This window comes from Haliotis rufescens, unplaced genomic scaffold (assembly GCF_023055435.1).
Source record: "Haliotis rufescens isolate VD_foot unplaced genomic scaffold, xgHalRufe1.0.p SCAF_5, whole genome shotgun sequence".
Lineage (NCBI taxonomy): Eukaryota > Metazoa > Mollusca > Gastropoda > Lepetellida > Haliotidae > Haliotis > Haliotis rufescens.
Genome location: NW_025964223.1, coordinates 44,289,764 through 44,304,862, shown reverse-complemented (window position 1 = coordinate 44,304,862; position 15,099 = coordinate 44,289,764). Strand labels below are relative to the sequence as shown.

The 15,099-nt window shown below is 37.9% G+C and overlaps 1 protein-coding gene across 9 annotated transcripts; it reads left to right on the top strand.

Moving 5' to 3' along the window:
• The first annotated feature begins 167 nt into the window (after positions 1-167).
• LOC124139987 lies at positions 168-13,196 on the top strand. 9 transcript variants are annotated; one of them, XM_048384453.1, is made up of 9 exons: positions 168-300; positions 1,428-1,532; positions 3,840-4,154; positions 9,038-9,403; positions 9,732-9,782; positions 9,922-9,987; positions 10,632-10,703; positions 11,543-11,645; positions 12,121-13,196. In XM_048384453.1, exons 2-9 carry the CDS (start codon positions 1,463-1,465, stop codon positions 12,722-12,724), a joined length of 1,647 nt encoding a protein of 548 aa, XP_048240410.1. In that variant the 5' UTR covers positions 168-300; positions 1,428-1,462; the 3' UTR covers positions 12,725-13,196. The 9 variants fall into 9 exon arrangements, with proteins under 9 accessions (XP_048240410.1, XP_048240411.1, XP_048240416.1 ...); XM_048384454.1 differs by having other exon boundaries at positions 168-479; XM_048384459.1 differs by having other exon boundaries at positions 173-300; positions 3,982-4,154.
• Positions 13,197-15,099: the final 1,903 nt, after the last annotated feature.

The following is a 15,099-nucleotide window of genomic DNA, read 5'->3' as shown; positions in this document are numbered from 1 at the left end:
TAACTAGATATTGCTACGGTATAATTACCTCTATAATTGAATCACATTTCGAGTCAATGTATCTGTCATTATATAGCTCTGTAAATTATGTGACTGCTGTGTTACTAAACTAGAACATCACCAACATACATTGTGGTTATGTGAAGAGGTAAGAAAGAGCCACGTCTAGTCCTGTTGTGTGCAGTCGAACGGAATGAAATGTCAGGTGGCAATGTTACCCAAAGTATATGCGTTCAAGCTGACCTAAGCGAACGCGCCAGATTTACTTCCTTGTTGACAACCGCAACGCAGTTGATTCAGGTAAGGCCTTCGATTGCATGTGTTTTAGATTAATAATAACTAACAGTTTGTACGTCCGTGTGGTGGAACATAATCCTGTGCACAACACAGAGGTCACAAATCGGGCGAAGTTAAACAAAGTTGGCTGCAGAGAGTTAGTGGATGTGTGACCGGCAAACTGTTGTGCTTGATAAGAACAGGTAATATAAGTCACGTTTAAGACAATATTTGCTTGAGAGAACAACGCATCGTGATGAGGGGTTACTCGTAGGTTACATGTACAAATCACTGTCGTAATGAAATAGCCTGATTAAATTCAATATACAGGATTAAGGATTGTCAAATGCATCTTGACACCACCCGTTACATTTAAAGCTCGTTGGTGATATATAATGAATACTACACTGATAGTCATGTTGAATTGTAGAATACTAGACAGTGTGCGACAGGAAAATAAATATATATTAACAAGCCTTGAACTTTTCAACTTCAAATCTTTTCCCATCTACTCCGACTGTAACGCTTATCAACATATTGTTTTTATAATATACATGAACGCTTGGTTCGAGGTGTAAGGTAAATGTAACGACATTGAAAAGGAAACAACGGCGGATGATTACACAATACACTTCACTGCGTTCGTTAACGTGAAGTCGAAGCACAATGTTATGATGTATCTATATTTATAACCTCACTCATAGATGCAGGTTGGTCACTTGCGTGTTCGATGTCGAGATACGAACTATCAGTTACATTAGGAAGTTTGTATTGTAGCTGCGATAACATAGGCTCGAGACACTTTACACGGCGGCTCATTTTCTTTTACGTCACTGTGATACATATCATTTACTGCCATATCGTGGTTACAAGTATACACACAGTGGCCTGTTTAACTTTACGTGAATTTCAGGGCATTTCGTAGTTTTATGTGATTTAATCTCACATCTTGACAAATCACGGGTGGGGTTGTCAGGTAAGACTATTCTCATTGAGCAGACTGTCGGCAGACTATCTCCCTGATGATAGAGTGCTGGCTGCATTCAAATCGTGTTTTACCTGTATTGCATGACCTACATATATAGACGGTGTTAAACCAGGAAGTAAGTTATTTGTAACAATGCAACCCTCTCCCATTTGTTCATTTACAGATGAGCTCCTCATGGCGAGTTGAGGTGTGAACATAATGGAGACGTCTGTGATAGTTTGGCAATGTATCACCATTTTCTGCTACATTCTTCAGCCAGTTTGTACAGGTAAGACATGATACATTTATATGGAGATGGAAAATATTTGGTGAGATATAGTAAATGAAGTATAGTGAAATAATGTTGTTCCTTGTATACAAACAGACAGTAAACGTAAGGATATATTGATTTTTAACGTGCAGTTTATGCATTTGTATCACAGCTAAGCCATTTGCGAGTATGGGAAAGGTTTATTTAATGTTACAAATTCAAAACGTGTACAGGGAACTGGAAAAGAGCTAATGTTAAGAATAAGGTCTCACTTTATTGTGTACTAAATGTCGGCTTGTGGAATTGCCGGAAACTACATTGCGCTGAGTGAGAATAAGGACAGGACAACAATCTGTAAAACCAGACGGATCAGCCCAATCTCACAATGCCCTGATAAACCCTATACTAATTATCCAGATGGACGGTATTGTCTGTGTGAAAAACAAAATTCGGGTATGACGAATTGGATGACCTTGCATTAAGTCTAAATTGTGTGTTGGTTTTAAAAGATGTAATATGACTAAGACAAAAAGAACATGATGATGTTCAATGTAACATATATGCCTTCATTAAATTCACAGAAACGACCATTATTTAAAGTGTGATACTATCGCTCATAAAAAAGCGGGTGTGTTAATCTTCCGATGTCTGTAGATTTGCGTTTTAGTGATTCTCCAATGTTGTTTGGCCTGCTGAGAAGTTATAAGGTCATCTTGCTCTGTGTCGGTCTGTATTACACCTACGTGCATGTCAATGTTGGCTTGCTCCATCATCTCTCTTTCTCTTCCCCCATCTCTCTCTAATGTGAATGAGGGGAGTGCTCATGATGTGTGATCTAGCTTATTGTGCGGTATATTGCCCAAGCAAGATAGCTTGTTTGTAAAATTGTGTAGCTGCGCCAACACTCCGCGGGGCAACAAGGAATTTAATTGGGGCGAATGCGAAAGTTTATATTTGTCACTAGTGTCATAACCACATGTGTTCCTTCTATACACTTTACGTAAATACTGAACGACATAAAACATCAAACCTGGTTATTTAATTATCATATACCATATTTACACATTTAACCGTAATAACTATAGAGTTATTTTCGCTTGGGTGTTGAGCACATTATATAGGCACATTGTACTGTTTTTGTCACTTTAAACTGATCATTCTAAATGTACTGGAGAAATTGTTTGTCATGTTGTTTATTGTTTCTGAGTCATGAAATAGATATTCACCACGTTATTAAATAGTCCAGCAGTAAATCGACAGGATGCGTATACATGTAGATGCACCAAAGTACAGATTACAGTTTTGTAGGAATACATATAATGCACTTTATATTGTTATCATCCTTATCTGTGTGGTCACGTCAATCAGCACGTCCCTCCATCAATGTAAGTGTATGTGTTTTTTAACCAAGTATGTACAGGAACACACATCAACTGTGATAAAACCAGTGTCAAAGTGGTATGAATCAAACCACTACATAAGTATAATCCCAGTTAATACATGTATACATAATAAGTTGCACCAAGATCACGAGGGGTACATTGCGTTTTATGCGTCCCGCCTTTGGTTTTATACAACGAGTCGGAGGCGCGAAAAATAAAATGTAACTTGGGACGCATAAAACCCCAACTACTCGTGGCGGGGTATAAGGGATTTATTCTCCCCTGGGGAGATTTATCACCCTTAGGCGGGATACAAAGTATGTTATCGAGATCACGTGGGCCAATCAGATTTCATCATTCTGACATGGGGTAGATTTGTACCAGAGAAGAGACACAATGCAACTTGACCATAAATCAAATATGCATGTCCAGAAAAAATATTTAATGACAGCATTATTATGGCAGGAATATTTTAGAAACTGGCGTTTACATGTATTTTATCAAACATTACATGTACATTGTATCCTCTATCCATTAACAGAGTAGCAGTCCATGTACATGTACATATTGTAAATAAATGGAGAGTATTGCCACGCGTTGACGGCGTGATAGTCCCATAGTTCTCCAAATTAGTGCCATAAAACAATATAATAGTTTTCGAAAAAAATCCGCGCATATGCAAGGATTATTCGCTAATTATTCTCAAAATATTTCGCAATTGAACTGCAGAACACGACAACAAAATTTGCGTTGTAATATATATATTTTACAATTTCTCTAACGTTACTACCACATTTATTAAATGTCTAAACAATATGTTAGTATATATCCGATAACGTTGTGTAATGGATTACTATGATAGACTAAACTGATAGACACTCAAACATATTTCAAGGCCTGGAAAATATTCATACAAGCATTTTGTGACCTGTCTTTTATGTAGCCACAACACACACCAGTAAAGCATGCTATGGATCTGGCGAGCAATGCGTACGACATGGCATCAACTGCAGCAGCAGCCAGAAGATCGCAATCTATGATGCCTACTACACTAACAATACAGATTGTGATGCTGGTATCTCTAGTTGCAGCACAGTGAACCTGGACAATGTGACAGAACAAGGATATCACAGGTTCAACAACACCGAGCTGGTCTCCCTCTACAACTACTGTTCAACAGAGAATCAGTGTGTGTATGTTGCTCCCCGGCGTGGTGCAGCTCTAACATTCTCTGTTGTGAAATATCAGTGCATTGAAAGTAAGTGATTTTTGGTAATATAATAATAATTGATCTCTGTAACTAATGCTTTGATTAGAAAAATATATGTTGTTGGTTGAGCTACTCCACAACTGTTTTCCACAGGCTCGGTGTGTGTATCGAACTCTCCGGCGTAGTACATCTCTTCCATTTTCTGTTGTGAAATATCAGTGTATTGACAGTAAGAGTGGGTTGATTTCAAAATAACTGATTGGTTGTGATAAATAACACATAAGAAAGGCTGTTGGTGTTCTGCTTTTCCCTCATGCATCGAAATTGTCTAGTTTGAACATATATGCAACCACCTATTCACTGTTGCACCTCCACTGAATACTGAATTATCCACTCCCTTCTGTGCCCTCGTGTGACAGGACAGGACGGAGGACAATATAGCTGCTGTCAAACACAACGTCGGGTATATCATGGTGGCATGTCAACAAATATGCGAATTACAAGTCAGTTATTGACAGTTAAGCGGTGTGCAGAAAGATTGCGAGGTCTCCAGCTTGTCTCCCATGTCTACTACAGAATGGCACCTCTTTTGTGAGAATGGCTTGACCTATGTTTAGGGGTGTGTGCAAAGATGTGTTATTAGTTAACTGATTACTTATATTATAGTATGTTTGTATTAAGACATACGAGGCATAAACATGCCTTTCTAAGATGTTTAAGCATTTCTTGTGCCAGCTTAATGGCAAACAGTGCGATAATTCAGAGCAAGGCTACCCACTGAAAACGTTGCAATTGGCATGATGCATTTAGTTTGGATTACTTGCTCACCGTCCCTTTTACGTTTCTACTTCGAAAAGAATCAACAAAAGAATAAACATACAGAGATGTTATCACATTCAAAACAGTCAATTAATTCGTGACATTATACTCATGCAACCAGTTTTTTAAAGTCGATAAGAACAAGCAGTTGCTGAAACTATTAGACATATAGAATATCCGCATAATGCTCGATTCCTTAATAATGAAGGGCATTCATGAATTCAGGAACAATATTTTTAAGAAATCAATGTTGCTTAAATATTCCTTTGCTTAACTTATTTTTAACTGATATTTAGGTCAATGGATTTTCGTGCATTTGAGATAGTTTTGAAGGAATATCTGGTGTTCATTTACTTTCAATTTATCACAACACGTCCCATATTAAAATAACTAAAATCAGATACAAGCAGCATCTCATTAAGCGGCTCACCACAAGCCAGTATCTGTGACTGCATTACTTGTACTAAATATACAACACGTTCACTTAAGCAACAACTCGTTCTTCCTTGGGAAAGACTACTATAATAAGGTGATACAATTGACGTGAAAAGTGTTTACACAAAGATATGGTTTCTGATATTTTGTTGGATCAGTTTGAAAATTAACTTCGAGATTTTACTCGAACAACCAGTTGTGCTCCTTACCCTTCCTCTGATATCGCCTGCACCCGTTAACTGTATATATTCAGTGGGCTCCAAATTCAGCTTTTGGCTGTAAATAAGTCCTCTGACAAAGGCGATATTTTCATTACCCAGAGTCGGACCTCTGCCCTAAACCACGACAGTGACAGTATTCTTACGATAGTCTAACGTTGAGTCTACCTTTGGAATTACCAATTTTATTAATTGGTTAATTTATTTTCCTACATACGTGCAAATGAAGCCACAACGTGTAAGATGGCAAAAAATATGAACAACTTCGAGTTGTCCGATATTAATGACGAACTGATGGCCACGTGCGAAGCTGCTGAGAAGACTGAGAAACACCTTGTCTGCTACTGCGTCGGCCTGGTATAGTGTTCATAAAACGGATGAAGAGATGTCCTCCTGTGGGACAGGCAAGGTATGTATTTTGGTGAGTAAGTATTTAAGCAGACGCTGATTATTGGGTGACGTCATATGTTTGAGGGTGAAACACTCAAACGTCTCCATTTTGAGCATTCTACGTTCAGTATTAAGCATAGAAATATGTAATGTTTCGACACTAACAGCTGGAATAAATGTGAACAAATATGGTATAGTACATCTGTTTGATATCCCCATTAGCAAATTGTCGGATAATTTAAAAAGTAAGGTTATAACAAATCTTGGAACAAAATCGACATTTCATATTATAAAATTAAGTAATGTTTAAAATGTAAGCACATCCTTTTCTGTTGATTGTCGTGATTTTGTATCCAAACAAGATATTTATCTGCCCTAGATTTATTTCTTGCCAAAGCATGTATTAATAACACTCTTTCAGACAACTTTTTAAGACAAAACAGCAATATGAAGCATATCTTAGTGGTGAGGAAATTAAATCGAATAAACATATATGTTAATTTTCTGTCTCTTGAAAATCTGGTGCCATTACCGGTTAACATGAGTAACTGGTAAGCCTCACGAAAAATGTAAACCAGACGTGTTCTGCATCGGCACTCGCCTGGTCGTCATTCGTTCAGATATTTGCATATGTCATTGCTCAGTGTTGAAGAGATATTCTGTGTTAAAGAGATATATGAAGATGGAGAAGTTCCCTGCTCGAAGACCTTATGTCACCCTTTAATAGATTCCACTGATATTGTGTTCGATACTTATAGGTCTTGACACTGTTGGGTCTTTATTAAGCAACGGCAAATTCATGTAAACAAAGTTCTTCTATCGAATTAGCATTGCGATCACTTACTTCAATTAATAAAAGTAGACTCAGGTCACACTTCTCAGTTTCTAAGTAAACATATACAAGCATAATTTGTGACTTGTTGAGGCTACATGTGTTTTTTTGTCATTTCAGAGTCGCTGAAACCTCCACCGGTAAAATTAGGTGGGCGGTGAAGAGTTTTAAGTGGTGGAAGACCTACAGGAACAGATTAGCTGAGGACAGGAACTTAAGTCATATTTTGACGAAATTGGAAGATGTTCCGATCCACTCTATTTCCCGTTTTGTTTGTGAGGTGAAAACGGTTGATGATTTGGATTAGCCTCTAGATACCCAGTAGCCATTCTTCATCTGCATTTAGATGTACCTCGATACTGTCCCCGGGTCGAACACCATATTTAAGTCACGTCCAGTGACCGCACCGCTCTCTTCTCCTTCACTTGTCCTACTTCCGTTACAATTCAGCTAAGTCTGCCGGTCATCGTTGTCCAGTGTTTTAACCCTTTCTGTAAGCGAATTGGTGACCTGTATATTTTGTTCTCTTGCTCCTTAATGGCACATTTTTGTCATGTATTTCTTGATATGTGTTATCTCACATATGTTTCCTACATGTGCCTTATTGCCGTGTTGAAAATGTTTTTGTTACTATGATTTTCACGCTGTATCGCGATTGTCCTATAGGTATAGATATTTCATTCTAGTATGTATTTATGGTCATTTGTGTCACCTATATACCTATAATTGTACATATCTGGGTGTTATTCTGTAGTGATACCGTTGGCTAGCTTATGTTCAGTGCTGCATTTTGGTACGAACATCTTCCATATTGGTGTAATAGTTAGTTTGCTATTTAGGTTTCCCCTATGTTAAACACTACTTGGCTAAGCTCCGCAGGCTATTGCATTCCCACGGCTGACCAGGATAAGTTGTCCTCTCCGACATCCGCCCAAAACTCTTGACAAAATCATGTCTTTACCTCTTTACCCTTTACGGGTCCTCTTGCTACTATGTGGTCTATCGAAACTCAGGTTACTCTGGTCCTATTCAGCCCAACTAAGGAATGCCTTGGATAATATGATGAAGGTGAGTAGCAATACCCACAAAAAGAAGAAACAAGCTCAGATTGCTACATCAGGGGTAGAAGACGTTCTGTGGTCGAAATATTGTTTGGGAAACGATAATCATGAGCAGCTGCTGGATGCGATGGTATATAGTGTTGGTATTAACTTTGCATTGCCTGGTTGACAGGAACATTGGAACTTACGCAGGGGACCAGTTTCAGATCGGTTAACTCGGAGATGGAAGGTATCTAATGTACAATGAACAAGCATCTTGAACTAACAGTGGAGTAAGCAAGCATAGCAGATAGTGTTGCCTACGAAAGTTTTGACAACCCTTACAGATGTGTTGTGGAACTGTTTCCTGCTGTGTCCATCATCAACTCAAACAGCTGCGTTTCATTTCCGACCGTTAGATAAACCTAGGGAGAATGATTTGTGAACAACGTTCGGGGCAACATAAGCTTGCGACTAAGTTAGAATGTGTAAAACAGTTTGACTGGATACCGCACTAACCAGTGCGTGCGTTTGCTGCTAGCTGTCTTCCTCAGGCAGTGGGTAGGCAAGCAGCTAATATGTGAAGTGACTGGTCATAGATACATGGCTGTACTCAATTACAGGCGTACTAAAGAATTTCTAGTCGACCGAGTTGCCTTTCCAATGAGGTTCACAGTGGGGTGTCTCAGAAAGACAAATTGCACAATTTATTCAGTCTGTGTGTAGTAAATGACCCAAAATATTTTATCGTTAATAAAATGTTTTAATGTCATCGTATGTTTGTAGTTATCTATTTTCAAGTGCAGATGCCCTAATTTTGGCCCAGCATTAATTGCCACATCTCCCAGCTTTCACTAAAATGGGAATCTGCAGGCTTTCTACCCGATCGAATTTCTGCCTGAACTGCGAGTGGTCCTCCTGTTACAAGTCACTTTAGTAGTGTCCGAACAATAGAATAACGTCACAAATGTTATCTAATTGGGGTGTTCTACACATAGAATATGTTGTGGGTATGAGACATACTGTGCGCCTGAAGCAATACTATATTAAAAAGGTGGAAAGTACGATCCGACAATCATGATTTGTTCTAAACTAATCTTCTCCTATCTTGACAACAACGAGGGTTAGGACATGGTACCTTCAAGACACAAAGGTCTATCTTAGAATGACTATTGATTGAATTTATGAATGTTTCAGAAATTGATTTATTGAACATCAGTGGAGGTGTTGCAGTAGGCTTGTCTCAAGTCTCACTCATCCATGGAGATAAAAGGATACCAAGTTCAACACCACAAACCAACACTTATGTGTGCACTTTCAAGTCAAATGTCACCGCTACAAGCATATCAGTGTATACTCTTGACGCGCGGTCAGGACGAGGAACTTCAGGGCAATGCTTATCAAAGTTGTCTGTCCTACCTGGGGATGTCATCACAACAAATAATTGTTCCACTCCGTTCATACCGTTTGAGAGACTCAACGTAACAGCGGAACTCCCGGTATCTCTACACTTCTCAGATATTATAAGGCCGCCATCAACACTAGTTTGGCTTCTGATCAATGGTGAGAATGAGTAGTGAAATCACATATGCTTATGTTTAGAAAGGAGACCCACGATGTTGATCATGAGTAATGTCAGTACAGGTGATATTTGAGGCAAACTGAGATATTGCATTTATAGAATTATTACAGTGTGTTCAATTGTAGAGTATGAAATCGCAGGCCCTCACGCAAATTAATCAAAAGTTTTTCAATTGATCATTTGCTGATTGTTCGCATGCTTTTGATTGTGTAGTCACACAACACAATGTCATCAGCAGTAGTTTATTTTATTGAATTGATAAGCAGTAAGATAACATAACTGTATTATATTATGTGTACCATATTGCAGCATCAGTCCCTTTCAATATGGAGTGTGAAACTGATACAGTGACAAGCACAGGTAGGCAACCACAAAATGTATCCGCATTTACACTATATTTCTTTTGTATACACTTGTTGCATGGTCACTTCTGTAATGTTCTATTGTCACGTTCAACATGTGTATCTGAATATAAAAAAACGTGACTCTGATCATACAGGTACAAGTACGGGAACAGAAGTCGATCATGTTTCCTCCACAAAAGACAGAAGTCATGTATCAACAGGTAATGTAAGTTTTTGAAAAGAGACCATTAGTAGCGGCCATTGGGTAGTTCATTATAGTTCGCAATACCAGAAAGTATAACAATTGTGCAAACTTACACAATAGCGGCCATGTGTAATGCCAGTAAAGCTTTTATTGGATGCACAACAGTTTCTGTCCACTCTCTTGTGATGACAAATTTCGCACTCAAAAGCAGTCCTGACCATGATTGACCATGAATATTCTAATGTCAGGAAGGTCATCAGCTGTTATTCATAGGCTTGTAAAACATATTTATTTGCACGTCACAGCCAATACATCATATCCTTGTAAGAAACATAATTATATACAGATAAAGCAAAGCTGCCCATATAGCTATGTAATTGAAGAGTTATGTTACAAATACCGATACCTTCCGTATATCTCACCAGTGTGAGCCTTTCGCATCATATTGTGAATGACAATATAACAATGTATGTCCGTCAAGCAGAATAACTTGAATTTAACAAGATAACGCTCACTAGAACTCACCCAAATAAAAGCTTTTATTTCCATAGGATTTCCTCCAACATTAAGCTTACACGCCAAAATATAACTAAAATATTATACAAATATGTTTTTGTATGTACCACTTGTATTGTTTTAGTGCACTGTCTTGTATTGCAGAATCCAGTGCAATTACAACAACCAATAATATAGTTTCAACAGTGACTAGGGAGAACGACACTGGCACAGCAGGTAGGATGCATTGTTAATGCGCCATACATTTATGGATTCGATTAAGATACCTATTTATGGATTAGTACAAATCATTAATAATTTTATTTGAACCTTTTGAGTAATACCCGGATTCTTTTCTTGGGACATAACTTGGACGTTTAAGAACACATTTAGAAAGCAGATACTAAAAATTAAAAAAAATCGTACACGAGTTTAGACGACCGAGTTAAGGCATGGCATTCATGTATATTGTGTTGGCAGTAATATTAAAAACTAACTTAAAAAACATTAATGTTTAACTTACCTTTTTACAGTTGTATTGCACATGTTTGCAAACAATTTAGGGAACATTTTGTAACCGAGGCAAGGAATAGAGCAAAAACAAACCACGTTGAAATCACACATATATATATATATATATATATATATATATAATTTATATATATATATATATAGAGAGAGAGAGAGAGAGAGAGATAGATATAGATGTGTGTGTGTGTGTGTGTGTGTGTGTGTGTGTGTGTGTGTGTGTGTGTGTGTGTGTGTGTGTGTGTGTGTGTGTGTGTGTGTGTGTGTGTGTGTGTGTGTGTGTGTGTGTGTAACCAATTGGCATATGATAACATGTATCAACCAAGTAAACAGAGCTTGACCATCCGATCCCGGTAGGTGTTGAGTTCAATTTTATCCGGACCTCCGAGGGCGTATTTTATGTGCAAACTGAAGAATAAACCCATTAGCAACAGAAAAGTTGTATGGGAAAAGTTAATGTACCTATGAACAATGTGTATTGTTATATATAAGCGCCAAATTTGATATTCACGTTACATGTACCGAAAATAGACTTTGCTTGATTTCAGATCAGAGTGAAGATGACACAGGTGCAATTATTGGTGGGGTTGTGGCCACAGTCTTAGTTGTATTGGTTGTAACATTGGTATCAGTGGGGCTTATACGGAAGAGGTAAGTATTCAATTGTATTCAAATTCATGTATCTTTACAGTGACATATTAATTAGGCTCATTGTAGCTATCAACAACAACGTAAAACGTGCATTGCGCTTCAAGGTAATAGCTATGACATATAGAAGGAACAAGCTTAACTTTTATGATGTGACACGAGATAAGAGACGTGCATCAGTTATCAGAGGTCCTGCAACACATTCACTCATTTATTTAAAGCTCTTATAGGGATTTTCATTTACATACTGTGTTAGTTTCCGTTGCACTGACACAAACATACGCACGTGTCTCCCTCAGCAAAGTCTCTTACTAAGCATATTGCAATAATGTACACAACGCGAACAAACATTTTCACTATAACTGAAAAGTCAAAAATTTGTATTCGTTGAAGAAATTAAAAATATATTGAAGTGTGTTCTTCATAATACCATATGCATTGCTGTTTAAGTTATCTGTTTTCTCTAAACTGATTTTAGACAGGCTAAACGTGAAGTAATGGAGGAGACCACATCGATTCCACAGGATGTACAGCCTGACATGACATACAGTTTGGCCGGTAAAATCCCACAGAACAAATACAATGAAATCCAGGATCTGAAGACACAGAACAGTAATTATGATTACACTACTGCTGGTGGCATAGCGATTCCTACAAATGCAGACACATATTTCATTATTGAACCAGCTGGGAAGCAAAATACAGAACAGTTTTCAACATCCTCTACCACCGAATGCGATTATGATCACATCGGGGACAAACAATCCCTAGAGACCAGTGAATACGACACAACAGCCTCGGTGGCTCAATCTACACATACAGGAGGAACAATTGGAGAAGACAATTATGGTTACAATCTTTTCCACAAGAAAACCAACCCTCAGACACACCAGAATGACTACGACACCGCTGCCTCTGCAACTAAGGCAGTGGCACAACTGACTAGGACCGATAGGAACACTGATGATGACGACTATGACCATTTTCCTAGGGTGACCAATGACCTTGTTAGTTCACCGTATGATACTGCATCAGGAATGGAAGACAACTATGATCATTCTGTTACGGAGCAAATGAAATGAGCCAATTCCTAAAATGGGAATTTTTTTGTGTGTTGTGATTCACGCGGCATCTACGTAAATTGTTACCTTGAACTTGACAATAGATTTGTGGCACTAAAAGCTTTTCTTATTTACATAACTTTTTTGTATGTCGGAAATTAATATGTAAGATTCATATGTTTAAAGCTGTACAAGGGTAGCCAAGCCATCTAAAGGCACCACAATTCGCTGTGTAACTATCCATTGTCATTTGTTCAAGCCCCAGTTTCAACCTGATCAATTCATGGTTATTGGTTTGTTAGCACTGTGCTTTGGGGATGTGCCAAAATGAGACATGTGTAATATTTGCTATTCTCTTATATTAAGATGACACTGCGCGATTAGCTGCAATTCTGCTCACTCACTTTCACTTTAATCCTTCCTTGTATTTTAACAGACATTTGATTTGGTTGTCTTTTTGTTCATATTAGAAAATAAATTTTGATATATTTTACAGTATTAATTCTTCACTGTATCTGTCACTTTGGATAGTACCTTTCACATCCATCATTTCCTTGGGGTCGACTTCATCATATCAACAACGGCAATGAAATAATTTAAGTACTCATTTTCATACGTTTAATACCAGCCGTGGTTAATGACCTTCAAGCTTCGTGGTCAAAGTAGTACCGGACATCGTGTGCCTGTTTGCAAGAGTATGCAGACTCCACCAAAGAACAAAAGTAAATTCAAGGATTTAGTGTGTAGTTTATGTGTTTTATCGAAGATGACATTTCAAGTTATATTTAAACTTCGTCCACATTAAGCATTGGTAACAACTTACATCAATATCAATCAGCATAACATGATCAGTATTAATGTATCATGTCCGTATGGTAATGATCCTGCTTGGCCACAGTGGAAGCATCACCGACATACATCACGCGTGCTTATCATTCGTTTGATTCTCCGTGTCATACACTAACTGTACCTTCTACACTGACTTTTGTAATACGAGGAGTGGCTGAAACGTTCTGATCGAAATCCGATAATACACTCTTTACATTTTCATGCACATCATACTTTACATGCCTACAGAGCTCATTTCAATCTTATACACAACCAGGCAGCCGATTGCTGGTGGCGTCAAAGTGGTTAGGTAATTTCTGTTGTTGAAAATGGACCAAATTGGCTGACGTGGTGTTCAGGAGGAAAGATAGAGCTACGAAGATGATCCAAGGTCATGAAGTCTTTTTCACATGTCATATTTTTGTGATATGATTGTAGATGATCGACGACTCATCCCGTGTCATATTCCTATCCAGTAGGCATTTCGTATGATATAGTTAGAATTCACGTCATTTTGACGAAGAGAAGAGAAGAGACAGCTGATTTGTGAAATCATGGATAAGTCTGGAGTCACTATCAGTCATAGAAACGCAAGGCTTGTTCCATCAGCTGTCAATGTGAAATATTCCTACTCATGGACTACCTCCAGACTATTAATGGACAATGTTGATCTTGGTGTTGCTCAATAAGGACAATAGACCAGTGCATATATCAGTTAGAGTTAATGCAAGTAGCGATGTCAATTGCGATTCTTTTTAATTAAGAGTAGGTATAGACTCCGCAAATGAGCAATAGTCACTTTAGTTAAACGTGTTTTGGTGTGTTATTTGATGCGATTTATTGATGATGACATTTCCATTTTGATTTTGATTCATTTCCACACTGCATTGATAACAACCTAAATCAACAAATAGCACAACATTATCAATAATAATGTCTCATGATCATGCCTATGGAAGTGTGAACGACATAAGGCTATTTACCTGCTATTAGCAGCTGTGATTGTTTTACCACGTGACATATTGTTGCAAATGCTGAATCCACTATATTGAATAGCATTCCCGTGTTGGGGATAGACCATCGTATACGTGTAGCGTGGCTTTTATTAGTCTGCTTATCCATGCAGCTGTAGTCATACGAATTACTTCTCCGTGTACGCATGGATTACCCCTTTAAATATAAAACGTCAACGCCAGAGAATAACTAACCTCGATTATCCGCCGAAATAGATTCCGTAAAAGGCAACATTATCCGACAATAATGATAGAGATATACACATCTGTATAGAGTGACGTTAATGTTGCCTAACTGAATTTTTGAAGCATTATTCATGTGACTAAAGGCCATGGCGATGTGGAAGATATGTAACTGTTACAGCATTCAATAAATAACCTACGTTGTTGGACATTCATGTGCACATCTAAATATACGTATATATTCAACTGAAGCTAATAAGATTCAAGAAGAAAAAGGAGATGTTTTAAGAAGATGAAACCAATCCATCGGTATCAATTATGTATGCCACCTACAAGTACATGTATGTACTATACTATACTTCGTCAGGATAG